We start from the raw sequence: 21,996 nt of genomic DNA on the forward strand, positions 1-21,996 counted from the left end.
AGGACCAGGAACAATCAAACACTCATTAAATACTTAGCTATAGTAATAGGCAATGAAAATATGCATGTACAACATAAGAGACTGATGTTGAAATTATGCCAGGACTGGTAATGTGAGGATTACTAGTAGTGCCTGATTATAGATACATATGATGTGATGTGTCACACTTCATATTGAAATCTGTAAACCCCATGTCATTGGACATTTACCATGGCAATCAGGTACAGTTTCTCTTATTGCTCTTTTTTTCATATGTTGAAACCGAGGCTTAGAGAGGCCCAACTTGTGCCTAAGATCCTAGAACTCACTAGTACCTTAGGATCTGAATTGAGTTCTAACTGGGTCTAGCTCCCAAGCTTTTTGCTCAACTACCTAGTAAAGAATTATACAAACATTTAATTATTTATAGTTGTGAGAACTATATATCAGAATACAAGGAGTTGTTTAGTAGATCAGTGAAAAAGAGTAAAAACACATGTACAGTTTTTATGTGTATGAAAATCATGTCTATGGAAAATAAGAGCAAAATTTTAAATGAGCTATTGTCTAGTAATGGCACTATAGTTGACAACTGTTAATGTTTCCCTTCCAGATAAGTTGGGGAAAAAAGTATGGGACACCTATTAAAGTATTTCTTACTATGCACTTTGTCTAAAACATTTTTCTCATCATCCATCACTTTTGAGATATATTTTTTGCTCTGTAGCCAATGCTGGCCCTGAACTTACAGTCCTTCTTCCTCAACCTCCTGAGTACTGACTGGCCTTACAAACCTGTACTATTGTTTTGGGATCTTGGCATTTTCATGCTGTTGTTTTTGGAAAGGTAAATCATGCTGTTGTGTCTTGCACGTCTCCAGGTGGCGCTCGTGTTCCCCAACAATGACCCTGCTGCTTTCATGGTGGCCTTCTATGGTTGCCTTCTGGCTGAAGTTGTTCCTGTCCCCATTGAAGTGCCACTCACAAGAAAGGTAAAGAACTCTTGTTCTTTAAACCTTAGACGGAGGTGACAGGCTCAGTGGTAGTTGAATGTGCTGGGTGAGAATGTGCCAACTACAGTTTTGTGAATGGCTTTTTATCTTTGCTGTGCAAGTGCAGTGACATGTAATGGTTGTCTCTAAGGCTCAGAATAGGTTTTCATCAGTTTCATCTATTAAGGGAACAGTTATTCATTCACACAGCATGTCTCACCTGCAGGTGTGAGACCTCTTAGAGGTGGAGCTTACGCTTGTTTGTTAGCACAACATGGAGCTGTTTTATCTCAATCTGTTTTCTCATTCCTTAGTATCATTACATAGAAAGCCAGACACATGAAAGCTCCACTGACTTGTCCTGTGAGTGGTGGTCCTTGCCTTGTGTTCACTTGTCTTGTTATTGTCAAATTCCAGGTTTGCCTCTGATTGCTCATATCTTACTCTCTAATTAAGATGACTAATTTGCTGGTATCTTTATTGTGTATTCTTACTGTGGGACAAATAAAAAGCTAATATTGTGTACACTGCTCACAAGTGTAGTTGGTGGTCCCTATTATGATTTGCTGCCTGCAGCCACCAGGGCTGTAGAAGTTCTGGTCTTGGTGTTTTTAGGAATCTCTACACCATTTCCCAGGACCACTGTAATAGTTTTCAGGGTCTACTTTTCTTTACAGTCTTGACCTCACCTGTTACTGTTTACCTGTTTGATAAAAAGCCATTCCAACAGGTGTGAAATAATCTCACCATGGTTTTAATTTGCATTTTCCTAACAGTGCTGCTGAACTTTCTTTCCTGACCTGTGCCTGTAGAATATAGGAGCCTGCTGGCCTGTGCACAGTTTTCTTATTTTTACCTGACTGCTTTTACCTGGGGACAAGTGGAAGTGGAATAAGACAAATATATGAGTAGTGGTCAAGTATGTGAAACCTAATTCTTGCATCTCCCTGTTCAAAGTCCTCTAATGTTACCTTAAAGGCCCCATGAACGCTCCTTATTCTCAACCCTAAAAATTGTTTAATGCCTAAGTAACAACTTGCCTTTCTTCCCCCTCTTATCCTGGTAGTGAAAGGGAAAGGAAACATTTAGGCATTTTTACTGACCCAATTTATAGTTTAGAACAGGGGAGTAGGACAAGAGAAAGCCAACCTACAACCTTGTTAGTGGGACTTGAATTGTCATTGTACATCTGGAAAATGAATGCCACTACTTCATGGTGTCTGAATCTGTATATAATTCTGTCAGCCAAGTGAGTTTGCTAATCTGAAAAGTAAGTTAGGCCAAGATATCCTTGAGAAGCAAAGGTTATCCATAGGTGTGATGATCTGAATACAAAGTGATAGCACAGACCTGACCAGGCTACCAGAATGAAGAACCTGACTGTGTGTGCCAGTGATAACAGAACGAAACAGCCTGTTCTGTCCTGGTAATTCCCTTCCTGCTATAACTTGAACAGCTATGTAATAGCCATAGAGGTCTGTTGCTCTCTGAGCCTTTGTATATGCTGTCAAGGGTGTCTGGCTTTCTCCAGAGAATCGTGGTTGATTGGTTGCTTGTGTTATTAAATGTTTCCAAATAGGGACATATGGCACTCAACTGTAATCATAGCAGTAGGGATGCTGAAACAGGTGGGTTGCCCTCAATGAGGCCAATGTGGGCTACTGATTAACCCTGTCTGGAAGAAAACAAAAACAAGGAATGTTTTCAACACCATTTCAGATAGAACCTCTGGAAGGAGTAATGTCAGAGTCCTATTTGCTCAACACTTTTTCTAAACAGAGTGGCATTTTGAAAGAGGTACTTGGTAGACCTGGGATCATGAACCACAGAAGTAGATGGAAAATAGGAGTGGAGCTGCTGAAGGCTGTGGGAAGATGAGGAGCAGCTGCCTGCCAGGATGAGGAAGGGCTGCTCCAGAAAGGGTATCCCTAGCTGAAGTGTCCTTATGTACACAGTATGGCAGACACTTGCGATTCACTTTCCTAATATGCCTGGATATGGTATATGAGTGTTTCTTAATGTATATGGACATAAAAGAGTATGTTTTGGGGCATGTGTATTCATGTGTGAGGTGTTGTACATACGTGGATATGCTTCTGTGTATGTGAGCATGTGTACACTCGTTTGCGCTTCTATGTTGGGTTCCTTGGGTATAAACATTTTCTATGCATATGCACTTGTATAGTGAGGATAATAAATGAGGCCAGCATGGTCAAAAATTTATAATTATTAACCTTGGATGATCTATACATGAGGATGTTTTCTCTTATTTCTGGCTTTGTGCATGCTTAAAGATTTCCATTATAAACACAACATTAAAAGACATTAATTGATAGATGTATCTTAAACTAATATTTGATATGAGGATATGGGGAGTTACTGCCACAGAGGCCACAAACAAGCAATTTCTGAACAATGACATTATCAGTTAGCCTTTTCTGTGTTGAATAAATTTTTGGAAATAAATAGAAATACTTAAATTGAGGTTTGTGGTAGCTTTTATTAAAGGGGAAGTTACAAACTTTGTAAAGGGCATGATCATCTGCTGCCCTTAGTGTTATAAACTGCCAGGAGTGTGATGGTTGGGAGTTGAAGTGGTACAAGTCTGCCACTCCCTGCCCTCTGAGTATGGTGTGTCTGCATATCTGCTCTCCCCTGAGAAAGAAACTATCTATTAGAGCCATCCTTATTTTTAGGGATAAAGTACTTAGTAAATGATGTCAAGGTCAGAGTGTGTGTCTGGGGGGATTTATCTCATTTCACATCTTTAGATATGACTATTTCCCTGACTTGGCCTCTCATCTATCCCTTTCCAGGGACCTTGCATACCACAAGTAGCTATTGGTGCTATGTGGAAATGTAGCTGTTTATCCTGTTTGTGGATGAGGGACTGTAAGGACCACAAAGTTCTTTTTTTTATTATTATTTTATTTTTATTTTTCCATTTAAATATTTACACTTCCTTCCCTCCTTTCAATCCCCTCCCGCTCCCCCACTCCCGTTCCTCCCTCCCCCTCCCTGCTTGAGAGGGGGCTGGGAACCCTGTCCTATGGGAAGTCCAAGTCCCTTCCCCCTACATCCAGGCCTAGGAAGCTGTGCATCCATATAGACTAGGGTCCCAAAAAGCTAGAACATGATGTAAAAACAATTCCCAGTGCCTTTATCAATGGCTTCTCAGTCAGCCCCCATTGTCAGAAACAATGAGAGAGTCTGGTTTGATCACATGCTCGTTCAGACATGGTCCAGCTGGATTGGTGAGCTTTTATTAGAACAGGTACACTGCCTCAGTTGGTGGACCAACCCCTCGCAGTCCTGACTCTTTTTTGACCTTTGTTTTGATGTAGTCTGATGCATCACCTCATCCTACTGTCTTGGTTGAATGTTGGATGTAGAAGGCTGTAGAAGCTGGCTCTACTGTGTATTTTGTGTTACCTTCTAGAGGCTGTTAGTGACTTGACAGATTTTATCTGAAGCTTTTGTCTAGCCTCTGGAGTGGTACTTTGTAGAATAGGAGGTGCAATTAGAGAAAACATTTAATTCTAACAGCAGTCTTTAAATCTTGCTCCGTCGTAATACTTCCACTCTTTATATTGCAAGGCTGTCCTCCTTTTACTCATATCATTCTCCTCTCCCACTTCTCACGTTTCTACTCTTTCTAAAATTTCTTTCAGTACTGGGGATTGAACACTCCAGGAATTCATACATGTCTAAGAAATGCTCTTTCAACTTAATTAGCTTTTAGGGGTCAATTTATATATATAAGTATATTGTTTGAGGGAAGGGGAGGTTAGACTCCTGGCTTTAGACTCAAGTTCATAATGTCATGCTTTTTTATTTGTACCTATACTGCAACAAGAAGCTGTGAGTAACTCTGACCAAGTCACTCCCCACTGGGAGACAGCTGTGGTGTTTGCCTGACTCAGCAAAGTGTTCATAAATTTGAGAAGCAGCCCACTTCCTGCTGCTAAAACCTACCTCTTCTGCCTGCCTCATCTCATCAGAGGAGTAGTGTTTGATCTTGACTTTACTTGAAAACAGTATTGCAACAATAGAAAGCTCCACGAAAATGTCTCCAAAATAGGGACTGACCCCATATAGTGAAGTCCACATCACCTCTCTCATTGCAAGTTGTGTTAATTATGCAATTAGCTTGTTTGTTGTTGCTTCCTGAAAAAAAAAATCCATGTAAGGAGACTATAGATTATAAATCTACATTAGGAAAAGTATAATCTAAGCACTTAGCAGACAATGACTTCAAAATGTTAATGCTGATGAATACCAAAGCTTTTAGGGGTCAGTCACTTTGCCCAGTGACTTCCTTGGACAGGGAGGAGAGTCAGCAAGCCAAACTTCCTGAAGGCTGTTCATAGAATCAAGCTGGGTGTAGCCTCAACTCTCGTATACCATGATATGTTTTTAGTTCCAGAAATGCTGGGTACTCTGAGATTTTGATTTTACTTTTACGCCACCAACATAGTAACAGAGCTGATGGAAGAGAGGTTGAATCTAGATGACTACGCTGCTTATTATCTGTCTTTATGAGAAGCAAACTAGTTATAGGGACAATAAAACTCACAATGGGAGGCAACTACTGAAGCTGTTGTAGCCAGGGAGCCCCATCTGTGATATCTGTTGAAAGGTGACATTTAGTCCTGGCAGTTTGGTGCCTTCCTAGGCTTTCTGTCTCCAGAGTTACTGCCCTGTATCCATAGCCCATTTTAGGGTGCATTGGTTACTCCATTGAGATGTGATCTATGCAACATGGTAAAGATGGTCCTGGTTGCCATTACTCTGGGTAAAAAGATTCCTTTTGGTTCTAACTCTACCAGGTGTGACATTTCAATAACCAGCCTTTGTGTGAAAATTAGGTTGCTAGGTATTCATGTTATAAATAATATATTATCAGAATATATTTCTCTCCATGATAATGAAATCTTAAAATCATTGTCTTTGTTTTTTAATTAAAAATTTTATAAAATATATTTTGATAATTTTATCCACTCCTATAACTCCTCCCAAATCCTCTAAACCTTCCTACCCAACCAACATTTTTATGTGTGAATTCACACTTATGAGTTCTCTCTTGCTCTTCTGTCTTGTCTTGTCTTTCTTTTCCCTCTCTTACACACACACACACACACACACACACACACACACACAGTTGGAGGAGAAGAGTTTGGGGAGTGCAGTTCATTTCCATGTACCTTAGATGATAGAGCAGTGCTTTGGCAAGCAATACAGTTTTGTCTTAGATTCTTGTTGTTTGAGGCAGAGTTTCTGTATGTAGCACTGGCTGTCCTGGAGCTTATTCTGTAGACCAGGCCAACCTCAAACTCACAGAGATCTTTCTGCCTCTCCCTCATAAGTGCTGGGATTAAAGGCATGCACCACCACTGTCCAGCTTGTCTTAGATTCTGAACTCTTTCCTTGATCACCTTTCAGGATGCAGGAAGCCAGCAGATAGGTTTCTTGCTTGGAAGCTGTGGAGTAACTGTTGCTTTGACTAGCGATGCCTGTCACAAAGGACTTCCAAAAAGCCCAACAGGAGAGATCCCACAGTTCAAAGGTATGCCACAGAGCCCCTGAGAATTTGCTTCCCCTTTCAACCTTTTATTCTACAGGCTAGATCTTCACCTGTGGAAGAACGTCCTATTGAGTCCAGGACAGGACTTTTCTAGCATGTCAACATTTGTGATAATACATTTAGCTCATAATCTGTGGGAGTGACGGGATGTGGCTGGTGGTATCTTGAGCACTCTTTTGATGATGCTATCTTCAATTTAATGTATGGGAATCCTAGAGAGTCCATGTAGATTAAAGTGGTGTTTGAGAAACAAGTGTGTAGTCATAAGAAAATGAGATTCTTCAGACCTGTTTTCTAGGTCCTATTTATTTAAAAGGAATTTGTGATTTATTTCTAAGGTTGGCCAAAGCTGCTATGGTTTGTCACAGAGTCTAAACACCTCTCTAAACCTCCTCGGGACTGGTTTCCACACATCAAAGATGCAAATAATGACACAGCTTATATTGAGGTAAGATGGATGTCATCCTTCCCCAGGGTGGGTGTGTGTACTGGGAAAAGGTGTGCACGTCTCCTCATTACACTAATTCCAAAATAGCTAGAATAGATACACAGTGTCTCAAGTAGCTAGAAGCTATTGAGTGGGGACCAGAAATATGTCAAAATCCCTTTCCATACTTTCTGTCTCGTTTCAGTATAAGACGTGTAAAGATGGAAGCGTTCTTGGGGTGACTGTGACGAGGATAGCACTGCTGACACACTGCCAGGCACTCACACAGGCCTGTAGCTATACAGAAGGTATGGATGATCCTGAGACTCCCTTGGATCTGGGTTTTTGGGGATTCCCACTGACCAGGGATGCCTGATGGCTAGCTAGTTTGTGTGGTTCCTACTGGTACTCATCAAAGTAGCATTCTGTTTGTACCAATTCCATCCATCAGTTTGTGAACTTTAAGTAGGTGAGTTTGAGTGCGTCAACTTGAGCTGGTGTTAAAGGCACAGGGACTGCAGTGGAAAGTCTGAAATGAGAATGCTGGCAATGGTGGGCTCTACCAGCCTTCTAGATAATGCATTTTTACTGTGTCCTCATATGACATTTTTCCATGTGTGTACCTATGTCCTCATTTAATATTTATCACATTCTTGAAGGCTCAGTCCCATAAGAAGTATTACAACCTTACCACATGGGTTTGGAGGTGTGTGACTTACCTCACAGTTGGCACACGTGTGCTAATCTCTACCAACACATGAATATATATCTTCAGAAGGTATTTGTTTTTAAGTGCCATGTTTTATCCCACTTCTTATTGTTGAATAAGAAGTTTTGAGAATAGGGTTTTCCAAGAAGACACTTATTTTTCCTGGTGTGTTTTCTCCGGTTATGAGAAGCAGAGATAGAGTGTGTGGTAGTAATCATGGAAATAGGTTTGAGTGGACACAGAGAAGGAAAAGCTAAAGCAACCCCTCCAAGAGCCTTTGGCTTGTTGCCCCAACTTCCTTTACAGGGAGAGCATAGTCACAGCAGATAACTCTACACTGATGTCAGTTTCTGGGACCTGAAGAAGCAAGTAGTGGTCCCTAAACCCACTAAGTGACTTTAATTTTTTTTTTTTGCTGCTCATGTGATCTTCCCATCCTTGCCCTTTTAAAGAATAATTTGTCTGTTAGACATGCCCTATTAATGGTTAGACTGTTTAACACTTAGAGACACATGTCCTCTAATCTCTGCTATTTTCTTTTTTAAAATCAAAACATAATGACTTGTGTGTCCTGGCCTGCATGATTTGAAGTTCTGGTGCTGCCACCCTTTAGATATCAAAAGTAAATATAAACACATACATACACACATACATAAAATTTCTTTACTTTAAATTATAAAAAGGAATCTAGGATATTTCCTTTAGATATCTATATTTCAAGTTAGTCTGTCTGGTCTGCCTCCATATTTTATTCTCTCTGATAGGAGAGCAGAAGATAGAATGAGCCTTTGGTATAGATTGCCAAAAGGAATGAGGAGATGCCCAGGACACTGAGAAGTGGCCAGGAGCTGTGTGCAGGTGACTGAAGTACCTGTTTGATAAGAACAAGGTCAAATGAAGGCCTAAATCCTCAGTGCCTGACTGTCCAGCATCACTGCCCCAGTCTTTGATATAATTGTTTTCAACAACGTATTTTATAGCTTTTTTTCCTATTCTTTCCCCTTTGGAATTCTCATCCCGTATTGCTTCAATATTACACCGTCCTTGTCTTGAGATATCTCCCTCCTTTATTGTTCCCCTAACTAGTATTAAAACAATTCTAATGTGAGAAAACAAGCCTGAACTGTCAAAATCTCTTCCCCCTCCATGTTTCCCTGTTAGGAAAACTAGGTCACATGTGGGAGAAATTAAAATGAAAGGCCTAGGAAGGCAGGGCATAAAAAGGATGATAATACTGTGTTTGGGAATATGTTGTTATGTGACAGTGTTTTAAAAGTCTCATTGTATGTACAAGCTGGCTTTGAATTAGCTGTATAGCCAAGCCTTGTGATCATCTTCTCTCAGCCTCTCAAGTGCTGTCATCATAGGCCTGCACCACCATGTCTGATAATGGTAAGATGTTTTCTAATGGTGATATGTTGGCAGCTATTGCTGCTTGCTGACATACCCAAATATTATCCTGAAAACACTCTCTAGCCTGATTAGCACTTTTTAGTCATCTATTAATGACTGTGAACTTTCTGTGAAGATGGAGTAATGTGGTATTCTTATAAGATAGATGACCCCTCAGATGATGGGTTTTCCTTGCAGTTTCACTCATGCTGCTCTATAATGTCAAGTAAAAATGTGATTTTTTTCCTCATACAGCTGAAACCATTGTGAATGTTCTAGACTTCAAAAAGGATGTGGGGCTTTGGCATGGCATACTGACAGTAAGTAAGCCTTCTTCATGCAAGTGTGTCCAACTTTTGCAAAGTCCCATATCACATTGTAAACATTGTGCTAAGAGTCATATTGTCCACTCAGCCAGCTTATTGCAACAGTACAATAAAGACAACTGGGCTCAGAAAAACTGGTTTGAATCTTGGACCCATATATTGAGGTAATAGCTACCAAAGTAGCATTCTTAAGGCTCCTACCGTGGGCTTTGAAGGTTTCCTGTTGTTATTACTAGTGCCTTATCTGTCAAGATCACTTTCCCACTCTCAAGAGAATGTTCTTACTGGTTTTCTAAGAGTTGGGAGATCTGCTATTAGATTATTTGCAAGGGAGAAAAGGATTTTAGGCTTGTTTTTAAAATGAGAATTTTCCATGCATTATGGAGAGATATTTGTCTCATTATCAGTGCCACTTGCAAAGTGATGACTGAGCTAACTGTGAATGCTTTAGGAGAAAAATGACCTTAGATTTTAAATGTCTTGTTGGCTCTTAAAGAAAAACAAAGCAAAACAAACAAAAATGCATATTTGGAATTCCCCATCCATCTCATATAGGGCAGTTTGACGGATTGTTTTCTTAGTGTTTTTTAATGCTTAAACTTCATTTATTTTCTGAAATAGAAAACTGCAATAATTTTATATGAATGATGAGAATATAAATATTGCAGTTTGTTATTTGTTGGTGAGCCAGATCTATTTGTATAATTCATGAACATATAAGTATCATGTAGATAGTCCAGTAAGGCTTACTTCTAACATCTGGATGCTTTTATAAGTGGAGATGCAGAAAAATGGTTTAAAATGCTGGCATGTTGTGTGTACTGTTGCAGAGAAAATAACACAGATTTGGGGTTTATAAAATTAAGAAACCTGAGCTCAAGACTCTGTTGTAGCTGTGACTCTAGTGAGTATCATATTCATATGTACAAGACACTTTTTTTTAAGCACTGGAAATTAAATGCAGGACTTTTTCAATCTTTGGCAAATGCTTCTATTTATTTACAGCCTGGCTCTTTTGTTTTTTGTTTGTTTGTTTGGTTGATTATTTTTTTTCGACACAGGATTTCTCTGTGTAACAGCCTTAACTGTCCTGAAATTTGCTTTGTAGACCAAGCTGGCCTAGAACTTACAGAGATCCTCCTGCCTCTTTCTTCTAAGTAGTGGATTAAAGGTGTGTGCCACTATCCCAGTAGGGTTTTCTTTTTGAGATAGAGTCTAGGTAAGTTAGCTTGACTGGCCTTGAATGTGGAATCCTCGTGTATCAACCTCCCAAGTAGCTGGGGAGCCTGACAAAATTCATTTATTGATAGAGTCAAATGTGAATAGTCTTACCTGTTGTGTTTGGCATAAGAATAATGTGACTTGGTGTTAACCAAGCATGTAGCCCTGTAGACCATGTAGTCTGTATTTGTGGTTCCATGTACATGTGGTTCCATTGTCACATCCTCAAGAACAGAAATGGTTGCTATCAGAGTTAGTACCTCTAGTAGCACATGACGTGGTTCTGATTATGCATTGTCTTCTCTATCCCTGCTTCCTAGTCCCCTCTGAAAGAATCACCAATTCTGCTCTAGTGACTCTCATGTTGACCCACACTTTAATTCTGTTGTTCTATGTCCCTGCCTGCAGTACCTGGCAATTTGTGAGTCTTTTTGTTGACTCCACTTAAAGCCACATGAGTGAACACATTGTAGCATATGCTTATCCTTATCTTGTGGGTGCTTAAGCTCCTTCTCCTTAGAACTCAGTGGGAAGAAATCCTCAGAAGAAGCTGAGTGTGCATAGGTTCTGTGGAGACCTCATTCCTGGTGAGGAACATATGGTAGTCTTTTTGTTTTCATTTGGAGCTTCTTCCTTTGATGCTATGACTGCCTAAAGCAAAGGCCAAGCCAAAGCACTGACTTGATGTTTACAGTCTGTAGTCCTTCCTAGGGCTGTGCTGTAGATCTGTGTATCTGTAAGATATGTGAGACTTAATCACAACCTATGTGTGTTGACCATTTTTATCGCCAACTTTCATCATCCACTTTAAGGAACTGACTAAGTGTCTTAATCTGTGTTGGCAAGGCTGGGAAGGAGACTGTGGTTCTGACACCTTTGGTTCTGACACCAGCAACATGGTAACTAGTTACCATTTCTTGGTCATTTGACTAAGATTAAGTGTAGGATATTAGGGGTTAATCTTCCCACCTAGCTATATCTTATGTTCATTTTCCATCTCATCATCCCAATCTAACTACCATTTCAAGTTTCTAATAACACTACGGTATTTACTTCTTCTTTGAAATCAACATTTTAGCTTCCACATATAAATAACACCATGCAGTATCTTGTCTTCCTGTGCCCTCCAGTTATACCCATATGGTAACACATGACAGGGTTTTATTTTTATATCTTCAAAATATTTCACTGTGTATGTATATCACATTTTCTACCTATTCCTCCATTGATAAATATCTAGGTTAAATTTTTATCATGGCTATTTCAGATGATAGTGCTACAGTGACCTCATGAATGTGATGTGTCTTCAACATACTGACTGCAGTTCCTTGGAAATATGCCAGCAGTGATCCTAGTGGATCATATTGTAGTTGTCTTGTATTATTACTTGTATTGGGGGTTTGTATATGTGTGTTTGGCAATCTTCAAACAATTTTTCACTTTGGTTATACTAATATACATTCCCACCAAGTTTCTTTGGGATTACTCTGCTGAGTATTTACTAGCATTTTTTTCTTATAATAACCATTCTGAGAGGTGTTAACTAATTTAGTTTTGATTTGCATTTGACTTGAATTTTTCTTATTTGCTGTAATGAGCACTTTTTTTCATAAATATCTTAGGTATTTATGTATCCTCTTCTCATTTTGAGTGTATATAGTGTGTTGTATATGTGTTGTGCTCTTTGTATGTGCCCATATGTGTGTGGTATATGTACTTGTTAGTGTAGATGTATACAGATTTCTGTGCACATGTGTATATATGTGTATGGAGAAGCTAGAGTTAAAGCCCCTTTATCTTTTTGAGACAGGGATTTCTCTTTCTGAAGCTGAAGCTCATTGATTAGATTAGACTGGCTAACCAGTGAGCTTCAGGGATTACCCTGTCTGTGCCTCTTCACTCCCCTAAGTGTTGGAGTTACAGACACAGGGCACCATATACACCTTTTTCATGGGTATTGGTGAGTCAGAGCTTATGTTCTCATGCTTGCCTGAAAGGCACTTCACCAAATAAACCATTTTCCCAACCCTGTGCATTCACTTTTGAAAAATGCCTTTTGAGATTCTTCTTAATACAAGGTTTTAATGAGAAAAAGATTTGGAATTTAAATTCTTTGACTCTATCAGTAGTCGAGGAGCAAAGAGGATGAGCTAATCTCCAGTAGGTCACTTTGTCTTACAGAATTGTACCAGAGTGTACCTTAGTAATACCAAGCCTCACTTGAGTCAGCTTTCTTCTTGTCCCCCTAAAGCTCCTCTCATATTAGTCAACTTCAGTACTTCTTTGAAGTGCTCATGTTTATTTTTCTGCCTGCCGAGCCTTGGCTTGTTTTCCCTGTGTCAAAACAGTGAGCCCCTCCTCTTGTATCCCAACCTCTTTTCTTACCTCTTGTGTTCATCGTTGGTTTCAGAGTGTCATGAACATGATGCATGTCATCAGCATCCCGTACTCGCTGATGAAGGTAAACCCTCTCTCCTGGATCCAGAAGGTCTGCCAGTACAAAGGTTGGTCTCTCCTGGGCCTGTGGGTGATTTGGTGACAAGATAATTCACCATTCCTGATGGATTGCAATTACCTGTCTTTTCTCAGCTTCATACAGTCTGGCAGTGACATATCATTACTTCTGTTTTCCTTTGTAGCAAAAGTGGCTTGTGTGAAATCAAGAGACATGCATTGGGCACTTGTAGCACATAGAGATCAGAGAGATGTCAACCTGTCCTCCCTTCGCATGCTAATAGTGGCTGATGGAGCAAATCCCTGTAAGTAAAGCATCAATTGTAGGTTAAAAGATGGGAAGCCTCAGAGTTCCTTGTTTTCCACACGTCGTTCTTGTCACTTTGATGTTTCGTTGTTGTTGTTGTTTTCCTAATCTGTGTCTTGCTTGAGATTGTCTTAAAATAACCAAGCAGTGTTCTTCTTGACCAGGATAACAGAGTGGTTAATGACAAGGTGTTTATAGACTGCAGTCCCAGAGTCATAAGAAACATCCTGGTTCTACAGAGACAGTTTTCAAATTTTGCTTTCTTAACTCTACAGTGGTAATCAGAGCATAGTACTTGAGGATTAAAAGGGTCAATTCCTAAGTATAATTCTTTCACATAGAATAAAACTTCAGGAAATACTATTTTCTAGTCTACTATAGTTGTGATCAGCATTAAACTTTATTGATTGATTTTTTTTTTTGAGACAGGGTTACTCTGTGTAACAGTCCTGGTTGTCCTGGAACTCACTCTGTAGAGCAGGCTGGCCTCAAATTTACAGACATTCACCTGTCTCTACTTCCCAGGTGCTGGGATTAAAGGCGTGCACCACACCCCCTGGCTAAGCTATCATTTTTAATAAAACTTAGTTATAAAATACTTTAACAAAAACTCACATAAAATAAGTTAGCATTTTTACAAAATATTCTTTATATGCATTGAAATAGCTTGTTTTCATGAAACAGGTCTATAAAGTCTGAAGCCATGTTTCAGAATAGAACTGAATGAAAGATTGTTTCTGACTTTATCTGTAGACAGGGATTAGCTGTATTTCTAAATTAAAGCAGGCTATGCTTTCTTGATGCCTGATTGATGAAGTGAACTTAGAAACAACTTGATTTACAAAATGATACCTTTACTTAAAATAATTGGATAAACTGTGAACTAATTAATTAATTTTAATATACATCACCACAAAACATCTTGCATAAAACAAGGTAAATTTGTATTTGAAAGTCAGATATTTCATGGAATATTAGCAACTAATCAAACATTTTCTTTGTTTAGATTGACACATTTTTCTGGAATCTGCATACTGAAAATGATAGACCGGGTTTCAGGGAAGTTAATAAAATAAATTCATTAGTCAGCAAAAAATTCATTTGCATTAAATATAGAAGTTGCAGTTTTTGAATTATTTTTCTAAAGGCTTGTCAATACTATCTTTCAATGTAACATAAATAACAAATTGTAGCTAATGTTTTGTTTCTCCAAGGTGCCTAATTCTGTTTATATCTGAATCCCAACTTCAAAATTATTTTGCTATTATGGGATAATTTTAAGTCAATCACAATGTTACACTTGTCTGACCATTGTCCCTCTTTTCCTCCAGGGTCTATTTCTTCTTGTGATGCGTTTCTCAATGTCTTCCAGAGTAAAGGCCTTCGACAGGAGGTCATCTGTCCCTGTGCCAGCTCACCAGAGGCCCTCACTGTGGCAATCCGGAGGTACTGGGTCATGTCAGTTTATAGTATACAGCTATCCCAGTGGAACAACTGAAAGGGGGAAGTCATGGTAGTTAGTACTTAGTGTGAACATAGGAATAGCCTTCCAAGTTTTCCATGGTGAGTTTCTTTCTTTCTTACAGGTCAGAATGAATTCCCTTGAATTTTCTAGATCGGTTAGTTAGAGAAATATTAATGATCTTCTCCAGTTTCGTTGTCTTTCCTGAGTTGTTAGAACTGTGTATAGGAATATGTGGGACCTACATGGTTTTTCAGGTTGCACTACTCAATTTTCATTGGCTTGTATACATCTTTGGTTTTTAATTTAGGGGATGGAATGAAGTAAATGTTAAACCATGATCCTAGATAATGTGGTTTCATTTTCATTTCTACTTTTTGTCCCATGGAAAAATGTACTTTAGGAAACTTAGCCAGATATAGAAACACACACCTTTAATCCCAGTATATGGGAGGCAGAGGCAGCTGGATCTCTGTGAGTTCAAGGCCTACTTGGTCCACATATTGGGTTTCAAGCCAGGTAGGCATAACATCGTAAAAGATCCTGTTGCAGAAAAAGAAAGAAAAGGAAAAGAAAGCCTGGTTTTCTGAAGCTTTGAGCAGCATGGTAGCACATTAGGAGTGCTAAGGACTGTGATTACCAGCTGTCTAACAGCCTGACCACTGAGTATTCTGAGATGCTTTTGCTGGGAGCAACATTATTCACTATCCATCATAAGTCACTCCAGCTTGCTTCAGAACAGTACAGGGGAGGGGAAGTAGTTATAGAGATGTAAAATTTATTCTACTTCAGTGAGAAAGGCCACACCTTGTAAGGGGATAAAAAGAAGGATCGCCTGATAAGCATCAATAGTAATTGGAGCTGGTTGTCAAATGCCACTCCAGCCTCTCAATTATCAACACCAACATAAAGAAGTGGTAGCAACATAGAGGTCTTTAAAACTTGTAAATTATTTTTCACTGCTTTAGGGTCTACCTCTAAGTGGCTTTTATTCCATGCAATGGATGTGTACTCCATTACATTTGAGAAGTCAGTGTTCCAAAGTAGAAGCTGTGCTTAATTTCAGTAGAAGAGAATATGTTCTTTTCCTAATTAAATTCAGTGGGTCATATACATGTGAAAACCAAAGTCATGAAAGTAGTAGGGGAACTTGTTTGGAAGAGTCTTCACTTGAGTGAGAAGGAGATGAAGATGAAGGGAGAGTAATGGGAGGATGAGAACCACCAAAGCACATTATACATATGTTTGAAATTGTCAAATAATTTATAAAAATTAAAAATAGAGCTTCCTGCTAGGTAAAAAGGAGGACCCTAAGAGACACACATGGAGGGCCCCAGGAAAGGTAAATAGTTAAGATCTCCTGGGTAAACTGGGAAGGGGAGTTGAAGGAAGCAGATAGGGGACGGGAATATGAGATGGCTGAGTTGGGGGAGGAATGAAAGCGATATCTTGACATAGGGAGCCATATGACCAATGTGTGTGGAGGGGAGTCAAGATCATGATTGGGCAAACCACAGAGACAGCTGATCCAAACTAGTGGGAGCTCACAGACTCTGGACTCACTCCAAGAGATCCTGCATGGGACCGAACTAAGCACTCTGAATGTGGGTGACAGTTATGTGGCTTGATCAATTTGGGGGAGGGGACCCTGGCAGTGGGACCAGAATTTACCCTGGGTTCATGAACTGGCCTTTTAGAGCCCATTCCCTTTGGTGAGATAGCTTGGGGGGGGGTTGGGGAGGTTGTTTCTGCTTCAACCTGGTATACCTGACTTTGTTGACTCCCCAGGGGAGGTCTTACCCCCTCTGAGGAGTGGATGGGGCAAGTGGGAGGGAGAGGAAGGGGGAACTAGGGCTGGTATGTAAAATTAAAAAAATAGAGCTTCCTAAAAGTATTGATCTGAAGAGTTTATTAGTTACTTTTCTTGTTGCTGTGATGAAATACTTGGCAAAAGCAACTTAGGAAAGGAAGGCCTCATTTTTGTCTCACAGATTAAGGATTATATATGGTTCACTAGGTCAGGGAAGGCATGGTAGCAAAAATATGAAGCAACAGTTTACATTGTATCAATAGTCAAGAGGTTGAGAGAGACAAATGCTGGTGTTCAGCTAGCTTACTCATTTTTGTTTAGTTGGAACCTAGTTTATAAGATGATGTCACTTTTAGCATGTGTCTTCTATCCTCAATTAAATCTTTCTGCAAATACCCTCACAAGTTCCCTAAGAGGTTTATTTCCTAGGTAATTCCTCTTCCAGTGAAGTTTACAATGAAATTTAACTATTATTGATAATTTCTGTAGGTAAGAAAACATGTGATGTTTTTAGATTTTTGTTATACTATTAACTAGATTGTAGGCCTGAGAAAATGAAAATTTCCAAAATATGAGTCATGTCAAACTAGAAATTTTGACTGTCTCATCTTTAAGTGGATGCTGAAACATGTTATTGGAGTCTAGTCTCCATCCTTTAGAAGTAGTATACTTTAGGTACTCTCCATATGTATGGATTTGACTGGATAATTTGCTCTTCCCAGGAGTATGTTCTTGATAGTGAGATTTTCATTGAAGGTCTTGAATGTTATAAAATATCATCACAAAAAAATGTCTGAGTTCATTGATCTCAAAGGACACTGTTTGTTTTCATTACCATTTTTAAAGTGGCGTTAACTGAGTAGAAGATGGAATATGTGATATGATCACTGGGGCTGATTTAGTTGTTTTTGCTGTTGGTTTTGTTTTCTTGAAACACAGAGTCTTGATACGTAGCTCAGTCTGACTTTGAACTTGGACCCTGTTTTCTGTTGCTGTGAAGAGACTCCATGACCAAGCCAGCTCTTATAAAAGAAAGTATTTAACTTGGGGCTTGCTTACAGTTTCAGAGATTTAGTCTATTAATCATCGTGGCAAAGAGCATAGCAGCATGTAGGCGGGCATGGTGCTGGGTCAATAGCTGGGAGCTACATCCTATACATCACTATAGGCAGCAGGCAGAGAGAGACACTGGGCCTGACATGTGCTTTTTGAAACCTCAAAGCCAATCCCCACTAACACACCACTTCCAATAAGACCACACCTCCTAATCTTTCTTGCATAGTAACACTTCCTGACAAGCAAGCATTCAAACATATAAGCCTATGATGGCCATTCTTATTTAAACCACCACAGAGCCTTCCTACCTCAGCCTCACAAGGATCAGGATTATAAACATTTGTTACCATGTCTGGTTACCTCGTCAGAATTTTTGCCAAGTGATTTCACTGACAGATTCTCATGTAGACTTCTTTTTTCTTCAGAAATTTAAAGATTATAGGTCAGAAAAGGAAAAATTTGTCATTTTGAGAGTCAACATATTTATGTGTAATCTTGAACTATTTTCAGTAAGAACATTTTTATAAGCCTTAAGAATTTCATTTATTCACTTTTATGTCCTTGCATTCAATCCTTGCTGTTTGACATCTCTGGCACAAGCTAGTGTATGTCTCTTGGACTCTATCACTCATACTTGTAGCTGTAGTTCCTACAGTACTGCCCCCAACATGGAATGCTAAAGTTGTTTTGTGCAAGCTAATGTGACTGAGGTTGTACCACAGGACATTCAGGAGATATAGTTTCTATAAGATCTGTGAGTTTTAAATTTCTATAGAAAAGAAGAAAATATCTGGAAATATGTAAGAGGTTAGGGTAAAATGCCTAGTATATAAACATTAGTCCCCACTATCTGTGTTTTGAAAGCAGGCATGGGTTGTGGGCACACAATGCACACCTGTAATTGTAGCACTGGAGAAACAGAGACAGAAGAAGATCCCTGGATAAGACTCGTTGGTCAGCCAGTTCAGACAAATGGTTGAGCTTTAGGTTCATGAGAGATCCCGTCTCAAAATAAAAGGTCGAAAGTGGTTTAGGAAGATACCTCATATCAACCTCTGACCTCCACATGTACACGCACACACACGTACACATATATACACAAGAAAGAAAAATATTATAACACTAAGTAGGTGCTGTAACAAGTACATCTTCAGTTTATCCTCATTTCCCATGAAGCACATCACCATGTATTCTCTGGAAGTGTAGTAGAATATGAGACCAAATTCTGTGTTCACTGAACAAATGTGATCAGGAAGTAATAAGTCCAACTATTTTCTATGGTTTTACAGCACAGATTTCTTTCTTAGTTAACTCAGCTGGTAGGAAATAATATACGTCTTGACAGTTCAGTTCCTACCTACAATCTGGGTCTAAATTGGCTCCACTGAAAATCCAAGTGATCCAATCCCTAGAAATAACTTTACTTTCTTCTCCAAGTTTTGACTAAGTAAGAAAAGAAAAGTGGCCCCTCACAGAGCACCTTGCTGGTTCCATTTCTCTTCCAGTGTCAGGGGACTACCTCTGCCTCAAGGTGCCATCTTCCCTTTGCTAAGCAGTGAGGAGAATGGTATGCTTCTTCTCTGATGGTGCCATCTCTGGTAACATCTCTGGAAGACAATGTTCCAAGTCAAGGGATACTTCAGTCCTTTAGAGTTTGCCTGACTGGGTTTAGCTCATCTGCACAAAATCCATTCCCAGTTCCTCTGAATGATCTGGGAACTAGTAGAGGAATGGGATTGTATACTGGTCCTGGTGTGGCAAATAAGATCCTTCTGTACCTATGCCCTCTGCAAAATTTTCATAACCATCTACACAAAAGGTAACAAAGGGGAACATGCTATTTTAAAGAGCATTTGAATAAGAAAATAGCATAGGTCTGACAGAAAACTAAGAGCTTAATTCCCTTTTTCCCCCATATACCTCTTTATCACAAATGTATATTCTCCATAAATGAGCTGTATCTCTATTTTTGTGGGTTGGCAACCACAGACAAGACCATCACCTCTTTGGTGGGTGTAGGTGTCATTAGAGAAAGTATCAACCAGTCTGCTCTATATTTCCCTTCTTTCCTCATGTGGTAAATACAGGGATATGACACATAGCATCTAAAAGGGGACACAATGACCCAGTCCCTTTTACTTTCTGAGACCATATTCCAGGCACACTGGCATTCTGCCACTGAAGCATATTTACAGGGAGTGATAGCATGGCATCATATGTGAAAGTCAGGCATGCTGATAACAAGTTCCCCAGGCTCTTCCCCTAAGAAGACAAGGCCCATGAGCATTATCCACTGCATGATTCGTTTAATTCTATTATGTAGTATAAAGTTACTCTGGGAAATGTTGAGGGAAAGAAGGAGGGATGGGCCCACAGTTTTTCCATTTATAATACAAGGAAAAAGAAATGTTTGACTCATACACAGAAAGTGATGCTTTATTGAAATTGTATACTGAAAGTGATGAACCATGGTAACAAAAAGTAGAGAAACAGTGCATAAAGCTGGGAAGGGGAAGTTCTCGACCTTGTTCAGAGTGAGTCCATCAGTATTCCAGTGTGCCCCTTGCCACATAAAGCCATGCTAATCTGAAAACAAGTAGAGATCTATTGCCACAAAATTGAGGGTACTGTAAATATTTATCAGGATAATTATATAACATTTTAAGAAAAGGCGTAGCCTAGTAAGGTATGATCCATGCCCATATTACCATATATTTAAATGCTAAGAAGGAAGGATAACCTGAACCCAAGAGTTGAAGACAAGCCTGGGGAACATAGATCATTAGCTCCCCCAAAAGAGATTGAATCAAGATTTCAAACATTTGTGGTAAAAATACATCTCCTGAGCCCAAAACACTATAAATATTTACCGACAAATTTGTCAAGGTCATTGTCAATGAAATGAAATGCCAAACTAGTGTGTAATGCTGATGAAACATGGATGTTACACTGGTACTGTTCCCCAGAGACACTGAGTATAGCTGGCAAGACAGTCCCTATAAGGATTAATGATAAGGAATAGTGGTGTGGGGACATGCTACTAAGTCATCCCAAAGTGAACTTGCTATGATAGGCAAAAACCTGGCATATTTTTTTGAAGCAGTGGTTCTCAACCTATGGGTCTTGGCCCTTTTAAGGGTCCAATGACCAGTTTACAGGATCACATATCAGAGATCCTGCATATCAGATATCTATATTATGATTCTTAACAGTAGCAAAATTGCAGTTTATGAAGTAGCAACAAAAATAATTTTATGGTTGGGGGTCACCACACATGAGGAACCGTACTAAAGGCTCACAGAATTAGGAAGGTTGAAAACCATTCTTCTAAAGGAAGTAATTTATTACTATCGACTGACATGGATGTCGTTCCTAATTGGTTTCAGAAACATTTCATCCTGGCAGTGATTGCTCACGGCAGTAAAGTTGGGCTAGGTGACATCTGCAAGGTTGTTGTTTGTTCCTAAATGGATATTCTGTTTATCCTCCTAATGAAATGTTCATTAGAAAAGTGTTCTTGTCACATGCTCTCATGAATCCACCCATCTGACCAGGATGTTGTAGATGGATAGTCAGTTTGAAGACACTGTCTTGAACAGGATGTTAAGCAACAGTGAACAGAGGCATGGATTTGGAAGGTGCTCAGAAGGATAGGGTATCTTCAGTGAATCTACAGTGTTTAGAAGACAAAGACAAAAGACAGATATGTGTGCTGGCGTAGACTGTTGCCTACGACTGTTCGTGATGATAGTGAGCAAGTTGTATTGATGGAGTCCATATGCCAAAGTGGTATTGAGGAGAGGATGCCTGAACTCTGTCTAAAAAGCATAGATATCTTTAGAATCCATTACTCAACTAGAGGAAATGAATGTTGAACTTGTTCCACATCAATAATGAGACTCCAGTTAATCATTCCTTGAATATGGTAGAAGAGGTGATGATTGTGATAGTGGTAGAAATAACACTTATAAGTACTGACAATGGCATGGTGAGAAGGTAGGATGGACTTAATAAAGGACTGGAACAACATTTATTTGTGACTACTACACAAGGCATCTCTTAGTTTATGGAATTGGAGATCTCTAAGAAAAGATCCTGTTCATGAGACCAATGGCTCTGGAGGATAAATTTTAAGCACACATCTTACAGATGCCTCCTTGTCTCTGAGGAAGACTATTGCTGCTTTCCTGTTGCTTCTCATGATTCCTGCAAAACACAAAATGTGTGGGAATTGGTAGCTGCTGCTGTTTGCTGCTGACAGGTGCTACAGGGATTATC

The 21,996-nt window shown here is 39.4% G+C and overlaps 1 protein-coding gene across 6 annotated transcripts in view; it reads left to right on the forward strand.

The window, feature by feature from the left end:
* Nucleotides 1-21,996, forward strand: part of Dip2c (disco interacting protein 2 homolog C) — a 359,742-nt gene that overhangs the window by 236,647 nt on the left and 101,099 nt on the right. For all 6 annotated transcript variants that reach the window (XM_057787245.1, XM_057787246.1, XM_057787247.1 and 3 more), the window contains 8 exons: nucleotides 860-970; nucleotides 6,413-6,536; nucleotides 6,893-7,002; nucleotides 7,187-7,289; nucleotides 9,338-9,402; nucleotides 13,040-13,133; nucleotides 13,269-13,388; nucleotides 14,722-14,836. In XM_057787245.1, the coding sequence (XP_057643228.1) occupies nucleotides 860-970; nucleotides 6,413-6,536; nucleotides 6,893-7,002; nucleotides 7,187-7,289; nucleotides 9,338-9,402; nucleotides 13,040-13,133; nucleotides 13,269-13,388; nucleotides 14,722-14,836 (842 nt within the window). The remainder of the gene's footprint in view (nucleotides 1-859; nucleotides 971-6,412; nucleotides 6,537-6,892; nucleotides 7,003-7,186; nucleotides 7,290-9,337; nucleotides 9,403-13,039; nucleotides 13,134-13,268; nucleotides 13,389-14,721; nucleotides 14,837-21,996) is intronic.

The sequence above is a fragment of the Chionomys nivalis genome, chromosome 13 (assembly GCF_950005125.1).
Source record: "Chionomys nivalis chromosome 13, mChiNiv1.1, whole genome shotgun sequence".
Classification (NCBI taxonomy): Eukaryota; Metazoa; Chordata; class Mammalia; order Rodentia; family Cricetidae; genus Chionomys; species Chionomys nivalis.